Genomic DNA, 24,721 nt, shown 5'->3' with positions numbered 1-24,721 from the left:
CGCATGCGTACTCAAGCGAACGCTTTTATTGGTCGATCAGCTGATGTTTTTTTTTCTTTTTGTATGGTGTAACTTTATTTGTATACACCAGTGTTGCTTGGCTTCGATCACGCTGCACTTGGGAAGAAGGAGGACAGACGATGTGAACAGGTGCGTGCGGAGGAGGAGGATGACACGGTCCTGTCCTGTGGTGTCGGGGTAATGAGTGGAAGTGGCGTCTACCAGTGCTGCTGCTCGTGTGTGTCACAGAGACGTGTGTTGTGTCCAGTTGTCACCCCGCTCTGGCAGTAGTATCTCCCCTGGTGCAGGACCTGCTCCCATAAACGTGTGTATGGACTGGAGCACTTGCAGAGTAGGGGTAGATCTGTACATGTAAAATGTGCAGTGGGTGCTGGCAATGTGGGTGAGAGGGGTAACCTCCTCTGTGATCACCGCCACAAATTTGCAGCAGGATCCACAGGAGGATTAGTGGCGGATTCTTCCTTCCTAGTGGAGATGACATAATGGCGCCACACTGGGCTATTCCTTGATTTGCCTGAAGTCACAGCATAGAGGCTGTCAGTCAAGCAGGAGGAAATAGAGCTGGAGTGACAGATGCTTCAGATCTACCATAGCTCTTCAGCCTCATTTTGCATATCGATTCCAGCTTTGATTCCTCAATATTGGAGGAACCATGTAAAGGTATCACTGGGCTTGTCTGTAAAGGGCTACATGCACATATAATTAGTTTGGGAAGTGAAATCTTACAGAATCCCTTTAAATCACCAATCCACAGGTGACATACTAAGAACATGATCACTTGGGGTCCAGCTACTAAGAACCCCTGATCCCAAAGAACAATGTGAATTAATGGGGTTGTCTGGTTACAAGTTATCTCCTATCCACAAGAATGGACAACCTCATGTCCCATTGCTGGAATCCACACAGATTGGCAGAACAGGGAACTTTTATCCTCAGGTCAGATGTCGACTGCTGCTCCATTCATTCTCTATGAGGCTGCCGGAAAAAAGGCGAGTGCGGAATGAATGGAGCGGCGATCAAGCTTCCACGCTGCCGATAAAAGTTCCCCATTCTACCAGTCGGCGTGAGGGTCTGTTGATAGGTAATTGCTTGTTTTCACAGGACATCTCCTTTTAAGCCTAGAAAATCCCTTTAATTAAGGTGAAGGAGGGTCCACTGCTGCACTATCAGTATGGACAATGAACTGTGCAGCTGTCGCACATGCTCACTAGGACTGGGGACTGTGGCACTCTGCCCTTTTGAATGGGGGGGTCACAGCAACTGGACCCCCAGCATTTCTACATTATCTCTCCTGTCCAATAAAGTTGCTTCCCTGCAGCTTCCATTGTCAGACACAAGATGTCTTCTAACAGTAGAGTTTTGTATGGATGTGCTCCTGGACCTGGTGGTGTCCACCTTATAAAGGGGGCAATTTCGATAAGAGCTTTGAGGGCAACACCCTGAACCACATGTCTGCAAATAGAGATTCTGGTTTGGCTTTTATCCTAAGTCTTGTCAAGGCTCGTTAAAGGGTCGATATTGACTTGTAAGATTACTACTACTAATAGGTGGCGCCAGATTTCTAGTCCCCTTACTCTCTTAAGAGGCAATTTGCATATTTAACTTCCCAGACGAGCATTGCATGGCGTATAAGTCTCCTTACTCTAACATGCCAGGCGTGTCACTCTGCACAAGTAGAAACGTTACCCCTTAGACCCCACTCCAGAACCTCTCACCTAGCCAAATCCGATCTCATACTTTGCACTGATGAGGAACAACACCCTGAAACATGTGGCTGGAAATAGAGGTTCTGATTTGGCTTTTATCCAAAGTCACATGGCAAGGCTCGTTAAAGGGTCGATAATGATTTTTAGAATTGCTACTTCCAACAGGTGGCACTATAGAGTTCTAGTCCTCTTCCTCTCTGGAGAGGCAATTTGCATATCGCTTTTCAAAATCCAAATTAGTGAAGCTTCCAAGTAGATGAAGGTTGTGTTGGACTTCACGCTGTATAAATCTAAAATGCCCCCTTTTTTTTTTTTTTTTCTTTTTTTTTTGGTGTCTTAGAATTTCCATCATGGCTGCTGTAAACTTTGAGGAGTTTTCTGTGCCACCTGGATCTGAGCTCGCTCTTCCACCTCTGTTTGGTGGTAATATTTTAGAAAGTGAATTGGAGACAGAGGTTGAGTTTGTTGATGGAGGCCTGAGTGGCGACAACCTACAAGACGAGGAGGAAGAAGAGGCGCAGCAGCGCATGAGAGAGCTCAGTAGGAGAAAGTTTCTTGCCTTGAATCGCCGCTGCAAAGAAATTGAACAGGTTCGTACATGACTGTTTTTGCTGCCATCTTGCTATAATTTAAATATGTCCCGATTCATCATTTACGTATGTATGTGTGTGTATATGTATATGTGTGTATATATATATATATATATATATATATATATATATATATATATATATATATATATATATATATTATTGCCTAGAATACTACTTCCTGCAATTTGTGCCAACTTCCGTGGCTTTGTCCGGAGCTAATGTCCGGAGATAAGTGACGTCACCAGTGTCCTACACCCAGGCAGAGCACAGGGGCCCCAGGCAGCATATGGGGCCCCAGGCAGAGCACAGGGGCCCCAGGCAGCATATGGGGCCCCAGGCAGAGCACAGTGGTCGCAGGCAGAGCACAGGGGCCCCAGGCAGCCTATGGGGCCCCAGGCAGAGCACAGTGGCCCCAGGCAGCATATGGGGCCCCAGGCAGAGCACAGGGGCCCCAGGCAGCATATGGGGCCCCAGGCAGAGCACAGTGGCCCCAGGCAGAGCACAGTGGCCCCAGGCAGAGCACAGGGGCCCCAGGCAGAGCACAGGGGCCCCAGGCAGCATATGGGGCCCCAGGCAGAGCATATGGGGCCCCAGGCAGAGCATATGGGGCCCCAGGCAGAGCATATGGGGCCCCAGGCAGAGCATATGGGGCCCCAGGCAGCATATGGGGCCCCAGGCAGAGCACAGGGGCCCCAGGCAGAACATGGGGCCACAGGCAGAGCACAGGGTCCCCAGGCAGCATATGGGGCCCCAGGCAGCATATGGGGCCCCAGGCAGAGCACAGGGGCCCCAGGCAGCATATGGGGCCCCAGGCAGAGCACAGTGGCCCCAGGCAGCATATGGGGCCCCAGGCAGAGCACAGGGGCCCCAGGCAGAGCACAGTGGTCCCAGGCAGAGCACAGGGGCCCCAGGCAGCTTATGGGGCCCCAGGCAGAGCACAGTGGCCCCAGGCAGAACATGGGGCCCCAGGCAGAGCACAGTGGCCCCAGGCAGAGCACAGGGGCCCCAGGCAGAGCACAGTGGTCCCAGGCAGAGCACAGGGGCCCCAGGCAGCCTATGGGGCCCCAGGCAGAGCACAGTGGCCCCAGGCAGAACATGGGGCCCCAGGCAGAGCACAGGGGCCCCAGGCAGAGCACAGGGGCCCCAGGCAGCATATGGGGCCCCAGGCAGAGCACAGTGGTCCCAGGTAGAGCACAGGGGCCCCAGGCAGCCTATGGGGCCCCAGGCAGAGCACAGGGGCCCCAGGCAGCATATGGGGCCCCAGGCAGAGCACAGGGGCCCCAGGCAGAACATGGGGCCCCAGGCAGAGCACAGGGGCCCCAGGCAGCATATGGGGCCCCAGGCAGAGCACAGCGATATTTTGGACCACTGTGCGGTGTTTCAGACCCCCTGTGTGATGTCTGGGGCCCTGTTCTTAAGTATATTAAAGATTAAAGTAACGTATATTAAAGTATATTATAGATCAAATTTGACACGTTTATGAGCACCATTGAGTGATATACTCAAGAATGACATAATTTTTCAACATTTTATGGTTTCAAACTGTAAACACTCAGTTTTTTTTACTTCAACCAGAAAACCTTAACGGTTCATAAAAAAACTTGACTGTTCAGGATATGATAAAAGTCATAGTATTCTGAATCTTTAACTTATAAAGATACCTTTACATGGGGTGATTATTGGTTCCAGAGAGGCTTTCGGCCGATAATCGTACACATGGCTGGTGACAGGACAATACAATATAAACGTTCAAAGGTAAACACTGATAACATTAAAATCTAATATATAATTGCCTAGAATACTACTTCCGGCAATTTGTGCCAACTTCCGTGGCTTTGTCCGGAGATAATGTCCGGAGATAAGTGACGTCACCAGCGTCCTACACCCGCTCAGGGTGGACAAAGATATATGCCTTCGTGGTGCGCGGCACTTTTCTGATTGGTTGCCGCCTGCCGCGAGCGACCAATCAGAAATGTGCCGTACTGTCAAGAATTGTCAAGAGCTGGTGAGTGCAGCCATTTTTTGTTCTTTCTTACTATTATTTATTAATTGTATTATTCTTACATTTGAATAAATAAAGTATATATGGATTCTAGACTCCCGATTCTTTAGAATCGGGCTGCCATCTAGTGTGTATATATATATATATATATATATATATATATATATATATATATATATATATATATATATATATATATATTTATTACAGTACAGACCAAAAAGTTTGGACACACCTTCTCATTTAAAGATTTTTCTGTATTTTCATGACTGTGAAAATTGTACATTCACACTGAAGGCATCAAAACTATGAATTAACACGTGGAATTATATACTTAACAAAAAAGTGTGAAACAACTGAAAATATGTCTTATATTCTAGGTTCTTCAAAGTAGCCACCTTGTGCTTTGATGACTGCTTTGCACACTCTTGGCATTCTCTTGATGAGCTTCAAGAGGTAGTCACCGGGAATGGTCTTCCAACAATCTTGAAGGAGTTCCCAGAGATGCTTAGCACTTGTTGGCCCTTTCGCCTTCACTCTGCGGTCCAGCTCACCCCAAACCATCTCTATTGGGTTCAGGTCTGGTGACTGTGGAGGCCAGGTCATCTGGCGTAGCACCCCATCACTCTCCTTCTTGGTCAAATAGCCCTTACACAGCCTGGAGGTGTGTTTGTGGTCATTGTCCTGTTGAAAAATAAATGATGGTCCAACTAAATGCAAACCGGATGGAATAGCATGCCGCTGCAAGATGCTGTGGTAGCCATGCTGGTTCAGTATGCCTTCAATTTTGAATAAATCCCCAACAGTGTCACCAGCAAAGCACCCCCACACCATCACACCTCCTTCTCCATGCTACACAGTGGGAACCAGGCATGTAGAGTCCACCCGTTCACCTTTTCTGCTTCGCACAAAGACACAGTGGTTGGAACCAAAGATCTCAAATTTGGACTCATCAGACCAAAGCACAGATTTCCACTGGACTAATGTCCATTCCTTGTGTTCTTTAGCCCAAACAAGTCTCTTCTGCTTGTTGCCTGTCCTTAGCAGTGGTTTCCTAGCAGTGGTTTCCTAGCAGCTATTTTACCATGAAGGCCTGCTGCACAAAGTCTCCTCTTAACAGTTGTTGTATAGATGTGTCTGCTGCTAGAACTCTGTGTGGCATTGACCTGGTCTCTAATCTGAGCTGCTGTTAACCTGCGATTTCTGAGACTGGTGACTCGGATAAACTTATCCTCAGAAGCAGAGGTGACTCTTGGTCTTCCTTTGCTGGGGCGGTCCTCATGTGAGCCAATTTCTTTGTAGCGGTTGATGGTTTTTGCCACTGCACTTGGGGACACTTTCAAAGTTTTCCCAATTTTTCAGATTGACTGACCTTCATTTCTTAAAGTAATGATGGCTACTCTTTTTTTCTTTACTTAGCTTCTTTTTTCTTGCCATAATACAAATTCTAACAGTCTATTCAGTAGGACTATCAGCTGTGTATCCACCAGACTTCTGCACAACACAACTGATGGTCCCAACCCCATTTATAAGGCAAGAAATCCCACTTATTAAACCTGACAGGGCACACCTGTGAAGTGAAAACCATACCTGGTGACTACCTCTTGAAGCTCATCAAGAGAATGCCAAGAGTGTGCAAAGCAGTCATCAAAACAAAAGGTGGCTACTTTGAAGAACCTAGAATATAAGACATATTTTCAGTTGTTTCACACTTTTTTGTTAAGTATATAATTCCACATGTGTTTATTCATAATTTTGATGCCTTCAGTGTGAATGTACAATCTTCATCGCCATGAAAATACAGAAAAAACTTTAAATGAGGTGTGTCCAAACTTTTGGTCTGTAAAATATATATATATATATATATATATATATATATATATATATATATACACACACACACACACACACACACACACACACACACACACACACACACACACACACACACACACACACACACACACACACACACGTATTTGATCCCTTGCTGATTTTGTAAGTTTGTCCACTGACGAAGACATGAACACTATAATTTTAAGGGGAAGTTAATTTTAACATTGACAGAATATCAAAAATAAAATCCAGAAAATCATATTATATGAACGTATTTGCATTTTGCAGTGAGAAATAAGTATTTGATTCCTCTGGCAAACAAGACTTAATACTTGGTGGCAAAACCCTTGTTGGCAAGCACAGCAGTCAGACTTTTTTTGTAGTTGATGATAAAGTTTGTGTTACATGTCCACTCCTCTTTGCAGATCATCTCTAAATCATTAAGATTTTGAGGCTGTCGCTTGGCAACTCGGAGCTTCAACTCCCTACATAAGTTTTCTATGGGATTAAGGTCTGGAGACTGGCTAGGCCACTTCATGACCTTAATGTGCTTCTTTTTGAGGCACTCCTTTGTTGCCTTGGCTGTATGTTTTGAGTCATTGTCTTGCTGGAAGACCCAGCCACAACCCATTATTAATGTCCTGGCAGAGGGGAGGAGGTTGTCACTCAGGATTTTACGGTACATAACTCCATCCATTCTCCCATTGATGCGGTGAAGTAGTCATGTGCCCTTAGCAGAGAAACACCCCCATAATGTTGCCACCTCCATGCTTGACTGTGTTCTTTGGGTCATGGGCAGCATTTCTCCTCCAAACTCGGCGAGTTAATGCCAAAGACCTCAATTTTGTCTCATCTGACCCCAGCACCTTCTCCCAACCACTCACAGAATCATCCAGGTGTTCATTGGCAAACATCAGATGGACCTGCACATGTGCCTTCTTGAGCAGGGGGACCTTGCGGGCACTGCAGGATTTTAAACCTTTACAGCGTAATGTGTTACCAATGGTTTTCTTGGTGACTGTGGTCCCAGCTGTCTCAAGATCATTAACAAGTTTCCCCCGTGTAGTTTTAGGCTGATCTCACACCCTACTCATGATGAAGGATACCACACAAGGTGAGATTTTGCATGGTGCCAGATCGATGTTGATTGACAGTCATTTAGTATTTCTTCCATTTTCTTACTATTTTACCAACAGTTGTCTCCTTCTCACCCAGCATCTTACTTATGAGTTTGTAGCCCATTCCAGCTTTGTGCAGGTCTATGATCTTGTCCCTGACATCCTTAGAAAGCTCTTTGGTCTTGCCCATGTTGTAGAGGTTAGAGTCTGACTGATAGTCTGTGGACAGGCGTCTTTTATAAAGGTGACTATGTAAGACAGCTGTCTATAATGCAGGTAACGAGTTGATTTGGAACATCTAACTGGTCTGTAGGAGCCAGAACTCTTAATGGTTGGTAGCGGATCAAATACTTATTTCTCACTGCAAAATGCAAATAATGTATATAATTATACAATGTGATTTTCTGGATTTTATTTTTGATATTCTATCTCTCAATGTTAAAATTAACCTACCCTTAAAATTATAGACTGCTCAAGTCTTTCAGTGGGCAAACTTACGCAATCAGCAAGGGATCAAATACTTATTTCCTTCACTGTATAAATATATGTAAGTGTGTGGTTAGTACAGAGGGCGGCACATGACTTATTCCTTCCAAAGACCATATTGATATAGAATGAAGACCTGATGGAGAATGTTTTTTCTCCTACGCCTCATTGGGGGACACAGGACCATGGGTGTTATGCTGCTGCCACTAGGAGGACACTAGGTAATACAGAAAGAATAGCTCCTCCCTGCAGTATACACCCTCCTGCTGGCTCTCAGTGAACCAGTTCTTGCTTAGTGTCTGTAGGAGGCACTTGGGTCTGCTTTCAGACCCCATTTTTATTTTAGTTTTTTACTTTTTATTCTATTTTTTTCCCTTAACGGAGCGAATGGGGGCGACGGTTCCTTTCTAGGTTCCGATCTCCCCCGAATCATCAACAGGCAAGTACATGGAGCGTTCCTCCCATATCCTTTCCTGCAACGTTGGATGCCAGCCCTGAGCTCACCTTATGGGCGACGGTTCCTTCGCGTTCCAATCTCCCCCCTCCATAGCAGGCGACCACATGGAGTAGCCCTCCATCTACCTCTCCTGGAGCCAGGTGCATAGCCGGACATATGTATGGCGTCCGTGCAGCCCCCCTCTGCATCACCACTGATATAGCGGATGACACAAGGTGGCAGAAGCTCTCCACCCCCTCCCTGACTATGGCGACGGTGGATTGAGCATCGGCCCACCGCATCTACCGTGAGTACACTGCAGGGGCCGAGGCGCTAGGGGGGTCTTGGTCCCCGGGGTATGGAAGGTCCGCACCTCTAGCAGGGCATAAAGCCCGGACCCGTGGGTGGTCCGCAGTGCGGCTTTGCTATGAAGGAGCACGACTCAGGATGGCACTAATAGCGGTCGCGACGCTGCAGGCCACAACCACAAGTTTTTCAAATTTAGTCCCCGGCTTTTCCCCTTCATACAGGCCGGAGTTCTAGGCCATGCCCACCAGCAATTACCGCCACCCATCTTTTCTAGCGCTTCTCGTTCCCTGAGAAGCGCTCTCACAGATCTCGGCGGCCATCTTGGGACACCCACAGCGCTGATCCTGCAGCGCTGCTCCAGCTCTCCTAACCACAGCCTTCAGGACCATATATTGCGGACCTTCCCTGGGGACTCAAGACACAGGACCTGGGTAAGCTGCAGATACATAGCTTAACCCTTCGCCTTCTAGTAAGCGCTCTCCTCAAGGCTACTATATCTCAATCAAGGCCTCAAAAAGTCTGGGAAAACCCACACTGTATTTTTCGCTGCATGTACCTCTTGTAAGGTGTCATTACCCTGGGGTCACAATACTGCATTGTGCACAGCTTGTGAACCGGTGACCTGTTCAGGAATCACCTGTTACTGATACCGAACCCAGTGAGCCTGGTCCCCCTGAGTGGGCTACCTCTTACCCGGTCTATGTCTTCCCTGGCAAAAGCGTTAGACTTGTTCCGAGACCCTTCCTCTAACCAGGGCACTCTTACGGACGATGCTTCCGATCCTCAAAACCCCTCGTACTCTAGGGGTTGTACATTGCCAAGGAGCTCTCGCTCTTCCAGGAAAAGGACTCATGCCATTTCCCCAGACCATCACCGGGTTTCGGGTTCTGAGAGCTCCATTTCTCGCTCCCCTTCCATTGGGGCTAGCAGAGAACCTGTTTCAGAGGATGATTCTGACACGTCCCTAGATCAGGAATTTCAGCACGATCAGGAGACTCAACTCTCTCATTGAGTCAGTGAATAAGGTTTTGAAACTTGAGGAGGAACCTTTATCTAAAATGGATCATGTCATGTCCTTTAAAAGGACCAAGCGAGCTCAGAGTGTTCGCCACTCATCCCGAATTTAATGAAATCGTTGAATCTCACAGGATCCGTCCCGATAAACGATTCACAGGGCAGAAGCCCATGGAGTCAAAATATCCCTTTGCCCAGGATCTAAGAAAAGATTGGTCACAATCTCCCCCAGTAGATCCTCCGGTATCACGCCTGGCTACTAAATCTATTTTATCCTCTTCGGAGGGCGCCTCTATTAAAAACCCAACACGTTGGGTATGGCACGTTCAGCCTTTGAAGCCTCAGCAGCCGCACTCTTCCCATCTTTTTCTGCTACGTGGGTGGCTAAGGCTATGACCCACTGGGCTGAGGTCTTGTCTGCAGTGGTGCTGGATACCAGTCTTCCCCCCGAGATAGCAGGCCTCGCTACTCAGATGGCAAGAGCTGGAGATTTTGTAGTTACCGCGTCCCTGGACCCTGCTAACTGTGCTTCACAAGCAGCAGCAAACGCCATCACCATCTTATGGCTCAGGGGCTGGCGCGCGGATTCGGCTTCCAAAAAGTCATTGACTTCCCTTCCATATCAGAGCAGTCACCTTTTTGGCGAAAAGCTTGACCAATTAATTTCCGACGCCACTGGAGGGAAGAGTAAATTTCTTCCACAACAGAGACCCTTTCGGAACCAGCAGCAGCAGGCTCGGTCCCGATTTTTTTTTTTTCGCTTCAACTCAAATTGGTCCTCTACTTCCACATCTTCTGGACCTGGTCGGGCAGAACGTAGGGATAGAGGTCCCCAGACCTCTTTCAAACCTCCCCCTTCTTGGAGAGGCAGGCCTAGGCAGTCAGGGTCCAGGGGATCCAGACCGGGCAGGTCTCCCACACAATGACTCCCTGCGGTATCCGGAGGACACCCTCAAAGTATGCGGCCGCCTGCCTTCCTTCAGCGACGCGTGGCTCTCTGTCGTTCACAACGAATGGGTCTGCGACCTAGTGTCCTCCGGATACAAGATAGAATTCTCCTCTCTTCCACCAAATCGCTTTTTCCTATCTTCTCCTCCCAGGGCAAAGGCATCAGAGTTCTTCCAGGCCATAAGCTCTCTAAATGAAGACTGGGTTATTATCCCGGTTCCTCAAAGCAAAAGGTTTCAAGGTTTTTATTCAAACCTGTTCATTGTTCCAAAGAAGGAAACTGTACTGTACGGCCCATACTGGACCTAAAACTGCTGAACAAGTTCGTCAGGGTGCGACGGTTCCAGATGGAATCGCTTCGCTCTTTCATCGCCTCCATGGAGAAAGTAGAGTTCCTGGTGTCCATAGACATCCAGGACGCGTACCTCCACATTTCTATATTACCTTTTCACCAAAGGTTTCTTCGCTTTGCAGTTCCAGAAGATCACTTTCAGTTTGCTACTCTGCCCTTCGGCCTCGTCACCACTCCCAGGGTATTCACCAAGGTCATGGCGGCCGCCGTGGCCATCCTTCATACCCGAGGTGTGGTGGTGTTACCGTATCTAGACGACATCCTCATCAAAGGCCCCTCTTTCCGCACCTGCAAGGAGGCCGTGACCATCACAATAGATACTTTCTCGCCTGGGTTGGAAGATAAACTTCAAAAAATCTTCCCCAGTACCGGCTCAGCGAATTTCCTTTCTAGGAATGATACTGGACTCATCCCAGGGGTTGGTGCTTCTTCCCCGGAAAACATTACAATGGGAAGCTCAGAAGCTCTCCCAACCTCATACTCACTCTCTATGTTTCAGTATGAGAGTCCTCGGCAGGATGGTAGCTGCTATGGAGGCGGTCCCATTCGCTCAACTACACCTCCGCCCCTTACAACATGCTCTCCTGGCTGTGTAGGACAGGAACCCGTCCTCTCTCAATCGTCGTTTCCTCCTTCCCCAGCGAGTCAGACAGTCTCTCAGGTGGTGGACTTTGAAGTCCTCCCTGAATCAAGGGAAGTCTTTTTTCTCCCAGTACATTGGCTAGTTGTGACAAAAGATGCCAGTCTTCTGGGCTGGGGAGCAGTGTTCCACCATCACACTGCTCAGGGCCGCTGGTCTCTTCAGGAAGCACGCCTGCCCATCAACATCCTGGAAATACAGGCAATCAGGTTGGCTCTTCTCCAATTCCATCCCTTCCTGGCGGGTCGTCCCATCAGGATTCAGTCCGACAATGCCACGGCAGTGGCATACATCAACCGTCAGGGGGGAACACGCAGCAAGGCAGCCATGACCGAGGTAGGCCACATTCTCCGTGGGGCCGAGGAAAAACCGCTCAATGATCTCAGCGGTTAAAATTCCGGGAGTGGAAAATTGGGAGGCAGACTTCCTCAGCCGTCAAGGTCTCGACCCTGGAGAGTGGTCTCTCCATCTGCAGATCTTCCACCAGATCTGCTGTCGTTGGGGAACCCCGGATGTGGATCTGATGGCCTCACGGCTAAATTCCAAGGTTCCCAACTTCATAACTCGGTCCCATGATCCGGCAGCCATCGGGGCAGATTCACTCGTGGCATCAGTTCCAGCTTCCGTACATTTTTCCCCCACTTCCTTTACTGCCAAGAGTCATCAAGAAGATCAGAGCGGAGGGGATACCAGTAATCCTGATTGCGCCAGATGGGCCGCGCAGGGCCCGGTACGCCGAACTAGTTCAACTAGTCGTCGATGGCCCCTGGCGATTACCGAATCACACAGACCTCCTTTCACAGGGCCCCATTTATCACCAGAACTCCGAGGCACTGTGTTTGACGGCATGGCCGTTGAGTCCTGGGTGCTAACACAGGCAGGCTTCTCTCAGAAAGTCATTTCTACCATGATCAGCGCTAGAAAGCCTACGTCTATGCGTATATATCATTGCATTTGGAAGACCTTCTTCTCATGGTGCAAGGACCAAGGACGCTCTCCTCTTGAATTTTCCATTCCTTCCATCCTCGAATTCCTTCAGTCGGGTTTGGACTTAGCTCTCGCCCTTAGTTCTCTCAAAGGGCAGCCTTGTCAGTCCTGTTCCAACGTAGAATTGCCAACAGAATACAGGTGAAGACGTTCATTCAGAGAGTCTTCCATGTGGTGCCGCCCTATAAGATGCAGTTGGAACCATGGGACCCTAATTTGGTCCCCGGAGTCTTGCAGGAGGCCCCTTTTGAACCTCTGTAGGATGTTCCCTTGTCTTTTCTGTCATGGAAAGTTGCCTTCCTGGTTGCGGTCAGGTCCATCCGACGAGTCTTAGAACTGGCGGCTTTGTCTTGTCAAGCTCCTTTCCTCATTTTTCATCAGGATAAGGTGGTTTTGAGAACATCCCTGTCTTTTCTACCGAAAGTTGTCTCATCTTTCCACCTCAATGAGGAAACTGTCTTGCCTTCACTTTGCCCGGCACCAGTACATCGCACCGAGAAGACTCTTCACACACTGGACTTGGTTAGAGCTCTTAGGAAATACGTCTCGAGGACGGCGTCTTTCTGCAGGTCAGATGCCCTGTTTGTGCTCCCGGAAGGGCCAAGGAAAGGTCAAGCCGCTTCCAAAGCTATGATAGCCAAGTGGATTCGTTCAGCTATCCAGGAGTCATACCGAGTTAGAGGTCACTCCGTCCCAGTAGGGATTAAGGCTCATTCTACTGGGTCAGTGGGTGCGTCTTGGGCCATCCGGCACCAGGTGTCGGCAGCACAAGTCTGCAGAGCTGCGACTTGGTCCAGCCTGCATACGTTTACGAAACATTACCATGTCCATTCTCAGGCCTCGACAGATGCGTCCGTCGGCAGACGAATTTTACAGGCGGCAGTGCCGCATCTGTAACTTGTGGGTACAAGGAGGAATTGCAGTGGATTGTTTCCCACCCAGGGACTGCTTTAGGACGTCCCATGGTCCTGTGTCCCCCAATGAGGCGTAGGAGAAATAGGGATTTTTGTGTACTCACCGTAAAATCCTTTTCTCCGAGCCAATCATTGGGGGACACAGCACCCACCCTGTTAGCCTATTGGCTCTAGTTTTTTTCTGTGTTGACTTGGTTTTGACATAGTTCATTCTTGTTAAATGTTAAACTGCTACAGCTTTGTTACCGAACTGGTTCACTTAGAACCAGCAGGAGGGTGTATACTGCAGGGGAGGAGCTATTCTTTGTGTTAACTTGGTGTCCTCCTAGTGGAAGCAGCATAACACCCATGGTCCTGTGTCCCCCAATGATGATGGCTCGGAGAAAAGGATTTTACGGCGAGTACACAAAAATCCCTATTTTTTGCGACCTATATAACCAATTTCCACATCCATACCCCTGATTATATAATAAGATGCTGTTTGGTTTTTGGTTTTCTAGGTCAACGAGAGAATCCTGAACAGACTTCACCAGGTTCAGAAAATAACACGAAAGCTGAAACAAGAAAGGAGGTTGGTACTTTTCCATCACATTAATAAGAGTAGACCCTGTGCACACCACGCTGTATTCATCTGTCCAAGAATAGAAGACTTCTGATGGGTCAAGGTCCTGCACATAAGCGCATTCAAAGCAAGGGTCAGCATTGGCCCAGTTCAAGTGTGAGGCAGATCTCGATTCACCCTGATCTTTCCAACTCTTCCTTTGATCCTGAAAGTCATTATTTTTTCCCCCAACTATGCTGAATTATTGATCCCGACCATCCACAGAAGAGGGGACCCTTTTGGACACATTAGTGAAGGGCTATATTGCACAGATCTCATTCTCTCTTGCTTTGTACATATTTCAGATGCCTCATGAAAATCTTGGACTCCTACGGAGATGATTACAGACAGAGCCACCTCACCTTCTTACTTGAGGTATGACTACTTATGAGTTTTCTAAATTCATCCAAGATGGCCACCATCACCTGCAAACCGTCCTAAGCATAAATGAAGACTGGCTGTAGCCTGAAGAAACGCTGCTCTGGATGTGTCTCAACGTGTCGGGCTGAAGAGCTGCATTGCAAACTGATCTGCTCACTCCAACGGAATAGGACTACTAGGAAGAAAGCTTGGAGGCTTACGGAGCAGAATTACTTTTTCTCGCCACGTCTGTGTCCCTGTTGCAGACCTGTCAGGCGGAGTGTGCAGATCGGTTATGCCTGATCACAATCCTGCTCCTCAGCCTGACAAGGAAGACACAGTGTAATTAGCATTTCGTTAGGCTGCAACCTGTCCTAATGCATAACTGCTCCTCCTCTCCACACGGTGAGAGATGAGGCACTCAAGAATCCTGTTTTTCCTCACCCTAGTGCTGGATTCACATTACACTGCTCAGTACTGCTGTATGTCTTAAATGATGATGTTCCTTTGTCTGTACTACAGAATCAGGAATCCCTCTGTGTGTGCGCTGTTTATAGGAGACGACTTCACTCCAATGCTGGATTCACAGCTACACTGCTCAGTACTCCTATAATGTCCTAAATACTGCTGCTCTTCTCAGTCTGTACTACAGCAGCAGGAATCCCTCTTTGTGTGCGCTGTGCATATGAAACTCCTTCATGCCAAAGCTGGATTCACAGCTACACTGCTTAGTATTGATGTATAATGTATTCCTTGCTACTTCTCCTCCTTAGTCTGTACTACTGAGAAACAAGCAGGAATCCATCATGTGTGTGCTGTGGACAGGAAACATCATAACAGCTAGTCTCCATCCATTAGCTCAGAGAGAAAATTAGAGCCTGCAGAGAGGATACAGGTGACATGGCTAGGAATGGCATTTTTTCCATGTATACTAGATTTTTGAAAAGTTACAGGTGTGTTTTCAATTATAAACTACTTTGTAACCAATTTCTATACATTTACCAAGTTCCCTTAATTTTTTTTTTACAGGATGAAGGCACCCAAGCCTGTAATACACTCACCCCAATAAACTCTGAAAACGAGTTCCCAGATAATGAGGACTTAGCGAGGTGTCTAAGCGGACCTCCCCTTGGCTTAGAGGCTACCAGTCCAGAAAGCTCACCTCTTGTAGAAGGACCGCCAGCTAAAAAACGGAAAAAGATCAAAGAGGAGAAAGACCATGGGAAAAAAATAAGTCCGTCTCTTCTTCCATCAGAGCCACTTTTAGCACAGGTAAGGCAATGCAGAGTATACAGTAGGCATTCCCTTTAAGGGAATGTGTCATCAGAAAATCACTTATTTACATCAGGTCTTTGTATTGCATGTACACTTTAAACCCTTCACGACGTGACGTAAATTTAATTCATATGTAGTGTTCCTCCCTCCAACTGTCACGTGCAGGTAAGTATGCGTGTCCCGCATCTTTACCCTCACATGGCAGCTGATTTAATCAGCTGTCATGTGCCTTTAACAGGTGCGGGTGGAGCTCCACCTACAGCTGTTAACCAGTTAACACGCACCAGCCAGGCGAAAGTAGTAAATCTCACCCATCGGCGCCTGCTTCACGTGATTACGGGGTGCTGATGGCTTGCCTCGATCTGCAGAAGACCCCCGGTGACTGTCATTATGATCCTCCTGTGAACGCCGGCGTTCATAGATCGTGATTTTTGCTATACATAGCAGTGCTGGAGCACAGTCTCCTAAGGAAACTATTAAAGTTTTAAAAAAATATGAAAAAAATAAAGTTCAAATCACTCCCTCTTTTGTCCCATTGAAAATGCAATAAAAAAATACATTTAGTTTTGCTGCGTTTAGAAAGCCCGATCTATTCAAATATGAAGTAATAAGATCGGTAAAAAAAATAAAAACGCCAGAATTGTGTTTCTTTTGGCCACCGCAACATTGCAAAAAAAATTAGAGGCAATCAGAAGATCATATCTACCCCAAAATGGGATAAGTAAAAACATCAAATGAAGGCGCAAAAAAAATAAGGCCTGACATAACCCCATATCTTGAAAAATGGCGACAAGTCAAAAACTTCTTTTTTGTACAAATTTCAGAATTTTTTTCATCACTTAAATACTAAACAACTATACATGTTTGGTATCTGCGTACTCGTACTGACCTGAGGAATCACATTGCCAGGTCAGTTTTACCATATAGTGAACATAGTAAATAAAACAAAAACCACAATTGCACTTTTTTTGCAATTTCACCACGCTTGGAATTTTTTTTTTTCCTGTTTTCCAGTACCCTATATCAGAGGTGTCAAACTGCATTCCTCGAGGGCCGCCAACAGGTCATGTTTTCAGGATTTCTTTGTATTGCACAGGTGATAATTTAATCACCTGCACAGAATGATTCCAAGCACCTTGTGGAATGCTAAGGAAATCCTGAAACATGACCTGTTGGCGGCCCTCGAGGAATGCAGTTTGACACCTCTGCCCTATATGGTAAAAGTAATGGTATTGTCCAAAAGTACAACTCGTCCTGCAAAAGCAAGCCCTCATACGGCTATGGTAAAATATACATTATGGCTCTTGGGAGAAGAGGTGGGAAAATGGCCATGGCATGAAGGGCTTAAGATTTTATTTTCCATATCACAATCTGTATTAAAAATAAAAGTAAGAAATTCCAGTTTTCACACCGATCACTAGGACTTTTAGTTTTCTGTTTATTTAAAGGGGAAAACTTTCTCATATGCGGTTTTTACCATCCTTAAGTCCAGTGCCCAATCTCCACTGTGTGGAGACCCAATAATGGATGTACCAGTACATTCAATGTCAGGAAGGGTGTTGTGAATTTGCTTTTTGGCTCCCTCTAGTGGTTACTTGTGATTTGACTCTGGGTATGTCAGTCATCCCTTGTATGCTCACCTGGGCCGTTAGTTCAGGGGTGTTACTATATAAGCTCCCTGGACCTTCAGTTCTATGCCTGGCAACGTTGTAATCAGAGCTAATCTGTTGTGCTCTTGTCTACTGATCCTGGTTCCTGCTAGATTAAGCTAAGTCTGCTTTCTTGCTTTTTGCTATTTGTTTTTGTTTGCATTTTTGTCCAGCTTGTACTTAATCTGTATCCTGTCCTTGCTGGAAGCTCTAGGGAGCTGGTGTTCTCCCCCCGGGCCGTTAGACGGTTCGGGGGTTCTTGAATTTCCAGCGTGGATGTTTGATAGGGTTTTTGTTGACCATATAAGTTATCTTACTACATTCTGCTATTAGTAAGCGGGCCTCTCTTTGCTAAACCTAGTTCATTTCTATGTTTGTCATTTCCTCTTACCTCACCGTTATTATTTGTGGGGGGCTTGTATCCTACTTTTGGGGTCCTTTCTCTGGAGGCAAGAGAGGTCTTTGTTTCCCTCTTCTAGGGGTAGTTAGTCCTCCGGCTGGCACGAGACATCTAGCGACCAACGTAGGCATGTTCCCCGGCTACTTCTAGTGTTGGCGTTAGGAGTAGATATATGGTCAACCCAGTTACCACTGCCCTATGAGCTGGATTTTTGTACTTCGCAGACTTACCTATTTCTCTGAGACCCTCGCCATTGGGGTCATAACAGAAGGGGTTAATAGGGATGCCCTCCATTGAGTGGAGGGATATTCTGCACGAGCATAGTAATTTCGATCAAGAACAACATATCCAGCAGTGCCGCCATCACATGATAAAAGAATGGACATAGAGTACTTCTATGTAAATGTCAGATTATTGAATGATAGGTAGCCAAGCGTTTTAAGATTGGGCGCATCCTTTCTTACCAAAACCACTTGATTAAAATCCCTGAATACATGGGTCAAAGATTAGCTGCAGCTTTTGCCTGTGCCAATGATAGTTATATGGGTTCGTTCATGATGGGGTCTGCAGCAACCCTCCATTCTGCCTCGCAGAAGTTAAAGGGATTCTCCAGTGAAAACAAGTTATCGCCTATCCATAGCAGAGGTGATAGTGATTGATGGGGATCAGCACCAATTGGCAGAACAGGGCGCTCTTATCCCTGATGCAAAAGTTGGATGCCCGACCGCCGTGTCATTCATTCAGTGGTTCTGCCAGAAAAAGCCAAACACATTTCCTAGGAAAGCAGCGGTCGGACATCCAATCTTTTGCAATGGGGATAAAAGCACCCTGCTCTGCCGCTCGGCTCAGACACCTACCAATTTGAATAGGGAGCATTAATTCCTTCCTCCATTACTCACGTCTGTATCTCTCTGCTCCAGGTTAAGATTGAAGAGGATTACTTATGCGATGGAGACGAGGAGCTTAATCTGAGTTGGCGTCCTCTCAGTCCACGAGACAAGATTCTGCAATACACAAAGTTTTCCAGCCCGGATTTCGATTGATACATAAACCTACAATGTGATTACTACAGAAGTTGTGTTTTCAGCCGCCCTGGCAGCCATCGTTCAGTCTGGCAAGATCAGGTGGAATTCTGAATTAACGGACAAATGCGCCAATTTCTAGAAATCTGTGGTCGGCGTCTCTGGACCCGGATTATATGTGGACGGTGTCAGACAAGAGAAGCCTCCAACCCCTCGTCTGTGCATAATGATTGGTCTCCTGCTGCCCCCAGATACATTTCACCTCCGACGTGCCCTGTTATTTCAGCCATTTATCTGTCCACTATTTCAATACTATGAGAAGGGATCAGCGCGGGGCAGATCCGGCTTTTATACTTTTCTATGTGGATGTAATGTTTTCTGTACAGTCAATGTAGAGCGTCCGTGTGCACACATTTCATGGTGTCCAACGTATCTAATCTTATTTCTGTATGTTGCGACTTCCATCCTGGTATAATGGCCATACATCACTATGAAGAACACTTTCTTAAAATGCCATGATTTATTTTCTATACTATATTAAAAAACCCTCACGTGGCCGACTGTGCATTAAAGTGGTTAGGCACTTTTTTTTTTTTTACTTAATTGCATGTATTTGAGGGTACAATTCATTTTAGTAATTGGGTTTGATTAAAAAAAAAAATTGTACCATTTGCCTTTATCGCCGCTGTGATGCACTGTTTTATTTATGAGGTAACTCAGAATCCATCAGTGAGCTCCTTCTGGCAGGCCAAGAATTTTCTAGCTTTTTTTTTTTTTTTTTTTTTTAAATCTCAGCTGACTTATCACCACAGATCAAAGTAAAGTGTAAAGGAAAATAGTGCATTTTTTTTGTAGTTTTTAGCCCCAACTATAAATATTTCAAGTAAAAAAAAAAGCTGAACAGGAATGAATGGAGCTGTGGTCCCTTCTAACAGTTTGTCTAATGGATGGATATGGAGCAAGTTTCCAAAGCGCATCTGTCTGGAACAGTATCTGCTCAGGTTGAAAAAGCCCTTCCACTATCTGAAAGAGGACATACAGAGGATTTCATTGATGGAATCAAGATATTAAGAGATGAGCGAACCTGAACTAAGTTCATGGTTCGTACCAGACAGCCAGTGTTCAATGCTGCACTCCGAATCCCGGAAGTCTATTATAGTGTTCAGATTGGTATTCCGGGTGCACAGATGTCACTCGAATCCACAGTAACATTTTTCCATGGATTCGTGTGATGTCAGCGACCTGGAACGTCAAAATGCGTGAGAGGCGACGATGCCCATTACTGAAATAAATGAAGCACACCCCTATGACTAAATGAGCAGGTACGATCTATACATATCAAGTGCTTTTTGGACATGATTACAGTGCCGGTTTTAATGAAAAAAATGTTAGTGATGCACATTGCATCTCTAGCAACTCAATGGGGACAGTTCACATGCTAAAAATGATGTGACCGGTTCCCTTTCATTTTTTTTTTAGGGATTTTTCATGTTGTTTTTATTTTTGAGAAGGCACCAATCCTATAAACTGAAAAAGCGGTGTGCACATTCACTAATAAGGGATTTTAAATTTGGTTTAGAAAACCAGACAGTCCAATGAATGAACAGATATCACCACATTCACACAGCCAAAATGGATTCTTATGTCCCCCGCCCCCATACATAGTAGACTAGCGTCGGCCGCACCTGTATGGGAGCCTCAAACAATTTATTGTTGGGGAAATATTGCCATGTCTGATTTTGGACTGCTGATCATATGGTCTCCGAGAGACAAGCCGCTGCCAGATCTCTCTATAAGGCCAGGATCACACATACGCGAGATACGGCTGAGTCTCGCAGGTGAAAACCCAGATCTGGCGCCGGCACTCCGGAACGGAGCGTGCAGCTCCATGTATTGCTGTGCGGCTGCACGCTCCGCTCCGGAGTGCCGGCGCCAGAGGAGGGTTTTCACCTGCGAGACTCGGACGTATCTCGCATATGTGTGATCCCGGCTTAAGAGAGATGGCGGGTGAGCGATGGATCGCATGACAGCCATCTAATGTATATGGCGGCCTATAGAGCCAGCATATAATATAATAACATTACAGAGTAAAACGAAGCGTGCCTTCTATTGGGAAAGTAGGTTTATTGTGTTAACGATACCACAAAGGTAATTCTGGAAAACCGTATGTCCTTTACAAATCGCTCTTCCAGAAGAATAATTTACTCATATTTCTTCATTCCTGGCTGATGCCGTGCTTGGGTGCTGTGACCATCGGAAGTGATAACAAGCGGGAGTCCATAGAAGATTTCTGATGAGACACAGATGGGATCGTCACAATTACAGGTTCTTCAGCCAATCCAAATTAGGCCCAAGTTTATCACAGGGATGGCTGGGGATATCCGGCATGTTCCCGTCATCCCGAACTGGAACTGATAGAAAAGTACATTAATGAAACTATTAAGTTTATGTTTTAATCTTACTGTATCCCTGCCTGCAAAGAGGCAACCTGGTCTTGTATGTTGCATAAGCCCAACACCAAACTTTTTTTGGGGAAGCACATTAAAGGGCATCTGCGAGTAGGATCAGGCCGTCTACATGGGCATGTAGGTCATAAGAAGCTGAATAAAATGATACCTTGATATTGGAGATCAGACGTCTTATTCCAGGGAAATCCCTGTTTTTCTTAATGAGCTGTTAAGATCTATGTCCAGCCTATAGATCTTAAAAGCTCATTTACATATTAAGAAAAGCATGGATTTCTGGGGAATAGAACATCTGATCTCAGATATTAAGGTATCATTTTATTCAACTGTCCATCACCTACACTTTTTCAGGTATTTTTGGAGCTGACCGCCTTTAAAAAAAAAAAAAAAAAAAAAGTAGTGAAGTAAAAAGTATGAATATGGTGAAAATACAGTCAGTGATGTATTTGTCAACTTTTTTTTCTCCAAGAACTAGCAGAAGTTCTTGCCCAACACATACACTTCCATTCGTGGGTGCTGGTGCCCTTAGTACTGTCCAGTCAGAGACAGGAGACCTCTTACCTGGGTAACTGTAGGGTACAGCTTTGTTGTACATGGAGGCGTATTTCATATATGGACTAGCCAAAGGAACAATAGCGGCTGCAATGACAAAGATGACAAGTTATTTGGTCAGGACACGGCACACTCATGTACAATGGCAGTATGGGAGCGCTGACAAGCCCCCATACCTGAAATTAAAGGCGTTGTCCAACTTTAGGGACTTTTTTTTATTTTTTTATTTTACTTTTGTAATCAGGGCTAAAAATTATTTTTGCAATTGGGTTGCATTTAACATTTTGCACCATTTGTCTCCTATAGCCGCTGTACTGTACTGTCTATGACTGGCTGTAGAACGAGTTAACCGAGAATCTGTCAGTGAACCCACTTCTATGTTCTGCAGGTAGGGTTTAACTCTTAGACTTTTTCTGAGCTGATTTGTCACGTGCATCAGAGGTGAATGTGAGGTGAAAAAAAAAGCCCGTAAGAGCAGAACGGTGGAACATTTTTGATCACTTCCAATTGGCAAAATTACTTTTAGCCCTAAATACATGAATTTAGGTAAAAAAAATTTTTAAAAAAGTCCCCAAAAGAGAAAAAAAAACCTTTAAAGACAATCAATTGGGGCACACCAAGAGCGTAGGTTACCTCTGGTATTGTTGGTAATCTATGATAGAAAAGCCGGGGATGTTCACAGAGGTCAGCACCACTAGTGACATGACATCAAGATCTTGTGGTTAAAAAAAACCAAGATGTCAGTAAGATGAGCCCCCTGCAGCCCCCTCCAAACCCAATATATGGGGTCATGCAGGTCTTTGAAATGTAAAACTATAAACACCTTTATATCTTCTATCTGTTGCTGCCTTCCCAAATAACCAGTGTTTTCATTCATATGAATATGAGGCTTTAAGTGCTCTGGGTGTGACAGAGCACTCTCGGAGCCTCAGCCTCCAGAGGTTCTTTCCCCACCCAGCAGCAGCCCCTTTAGGTTGATTGATAGCTCACTGTCTGTGCGATATCAGGCAAGGGAATCAGATATAGATCTACCAATCAAGCTAAAGATTCTGGTGCTGGGCGGGGAAATAAGCTGAGAAGTGCTTTGTCATGCCAGGAGCACTTAAAGCCTCATTTGCATTAAAACGCTGATTTCTCAGGAATGCAGCAACAGATAGAATATATAAAGGTGTTGATGGAGTTATATTTCAAAGACCATATGTGCAGTTTGGGGATGGGAGGGGAGTTACCCTTACTGACAGATTGTGTTTAAATTTATAGCAATAAACTTCCAAAAAATGGCTTCTTAACAGTAATCGAGTATTCTCTCCTGCCCACAAGGTTCTCCTGACATGTCAGGTTTAATAAATACTGTACTTGGATGCCTCATGAAATGCTGATTTTGGGGCATCCTTTCCAGAACTCTACCTCGTGCTGTTCCTCCGTTATTACTCCTGGTAATGTATCAATGAATTGACAGCTGGGCGCCCGAGTCCCTTTGTGGGCAGGAGGAGTCCTTAGACTCTGCCAGCACTGTTTGGACCGTGCCTGCGCTATCTAGAGCAAGTCCCTATACACTCAGCCTTTATAACTGAACACCAGGAGGTCTTACCCAAAATCCCGATGCCAACGGACACAGTTACGACGGGTTCTTTGTTCCAGGCATTTTTGAGGAACGCTCCCATTCCTTGAGAAACAAAAACAAGAAAACACGATGAAGCGATTGACAGCAGCTGTGAAAGGATCAGGCACCAAAATTCAACATGCCCAATCATCTCTGCGACGGTCTTCATAGTTGGAGCCTAGTCCAGCAGCCATGGACTACTGACGGGAGCCCTGCAGGCCACCTCCTACCTCCAGGCATTCGCGGCTCCGCGACATCATCATCGAGGCATGAGGAACACACAACGTTCCGCAAAGCCAACCAGTCAGGAGAGAGGACTCCGACAGGTAGAGGGCAGTGTGCTGGGCTGCCATCCCGAGGGCAATGAGTACAGACCGGAGCGCTGCGCCAGGATCCTGGGGATTTATCTGCTCATCTTTCACTCAAACATATTTAAAAACATTTATAGGGAGTGTCTGTGTATGGGCGAACGCCTTTAAGACTGCTTTTCCTCACAAACGTGTGCCTGTATGTGTCTGATATAAATTACAGTGGTGTTAGAATTCATTGCTAATAAAGCTATTACAAAAAAAAATGCTATTGAGGAGAATCCCTGCTGCTGTCAGTACAGACAGACGGGCAATGACATGTCGTCACGGAGCCCTCTCACCCGGTGCCCGGCCGTGTACGAGCCAGCACCATGACGCCCATCACCTGTGAAGCACAAGAGTCTCCTTGACCCACACTTACTGGAGAACACAGCCATCTTTTTCTGCCACCGGAAGCGGAAGTGCGGCGAGGACGCGCTATGACTGCCGGGAATTGTAGTCTTCTATGTGTCAGAGGGCGGGGCTTATTTTCCGGACTCAACCTGGCAGTCTTGGTAGTGTAGATACGTCCGTCCTGACGATACAGAGACCAGAGGAGAGGGGAGTATTTAATTTTTTAATCAATGAGAAAATTATCTGGGCCATTATACTGTTTGGAGTGTATTATACTGTATGGAAGGCAATGTGGGGCCTATTATACTCTATGGAAGGCAATGTGGGGTATGTAATACTCTATAGAAGGCAATGTGGGGTCTATTATACTCTATAGCAGGCAATGTGGGGTCTATTATACTCTATAGAAGGCAATGTGGGGCTTATTATACTTTATAGAAGGGAATGTGGGACTTATACTCTATAGAAGGCAATGTGGGGCTTATTATACTCTATACAAAGCAATGTGGGACTTATTATACTTTATAGAAGGCAATGTGGGACTTATTATACTCTATAGCAGGCAATGTGGGGCTTATTATACTCTATACAAGGCAATGTGGGACTTATACTCTATAGAAGGCAATGTGGGGTCTATTATACTCTATAGAAGGCAATGTGGGGTCTATTATACTTTATAGAAGGGAATGTGGGACTTATACTCTATAGAAGGCAATGTTGGATCTATTATA

General features: G+C 46.0%; 2 protein-coding genes across 4 annotated transcripts; one reads left to right on the top strand and one right to left on the bottom strand.

Annotated features, from left to right (window-relative positions):
• TFPT (TCF3 fusion partner) lies at positions 1-19,510 on the top strand. The gene is made up of 6 exons (XM_077259585.1): positions 1-150; positions 2,068-2,317; positions 13,863-13,933; positions 14,269-14,338; positions 15,353-15,595; positions 18,568-19,510. Exons 1-6 carry the CDS (start codon positions 44-46, stop codon positions 18,688-18,690), a joined length of 864 nt encoding a protein of 287 aa, XP_077115700.1. The 5' UTR covers positions 1-43; the 3' UTR covers positions 18,691-19,510.
• Positions 19,511-20,773: 1,263 nt separating this feature from the next.
• NDUFA3 (NADH:ubiquinone oxidoreductase subunit A3) lies at positions 20,774-24,149 on the bottom strand. 3 transcript variants are annotated; one of them, XM_077259581.1, is made up of 4 exons: positions 24,019-24,149; positions 23,278-23,352; positions 21,696-21,773; positions 20,774-21,080 (listed from the first exon to the last, which is right to left on the bottom strand). In XM_077259581.1, exons 1-4 carry the CDS (start codon positions 24,032-24,034, stop codon positions 20,989-20,991), a joined length of 261 nt encoding a protein of 86 aa, XP_077115696.1. In that variant the 5' UTR covers positions 24,035-24,149; the 3' UTR covers positions 20,774-20,988. The 3 variants fall into 3 exon arrangements, with proteins under 3 accessions (XP_077115696.1, XP_077115695.1, XP_077115697.1); XM_077259580.1 differs by having other exon boundaries at positions 23,983-24,049; XM_077259582.1 differs by lacking the exon at positions 24,019-24,149 and adding an exon at positions 23,939-23,990.
• Positions 24,150-24,721: the final 572 nt, after the last annotated feature.

This window comes from Ranitomeya variabilis, chromosome 4 (assembly GCF_051348905.1).
Source record: "Ranitomeya variabilis isolate aRanVar5 chromosome 4, aRanVar5.hap1, whole genome shotgun sequence".
In the NCBI taxonomy this organism is placed as follows: Eukaryota; Metazoa; Chordata; class Amphibia; order Anura; family Dendrobatidae; genus Ranitomeya; species Ranitomeya variabilis.
Note: the sequence above shows the minus strand (reverse complement) of the source record. Positions and strands in the feature narration are given on the sequence as shown.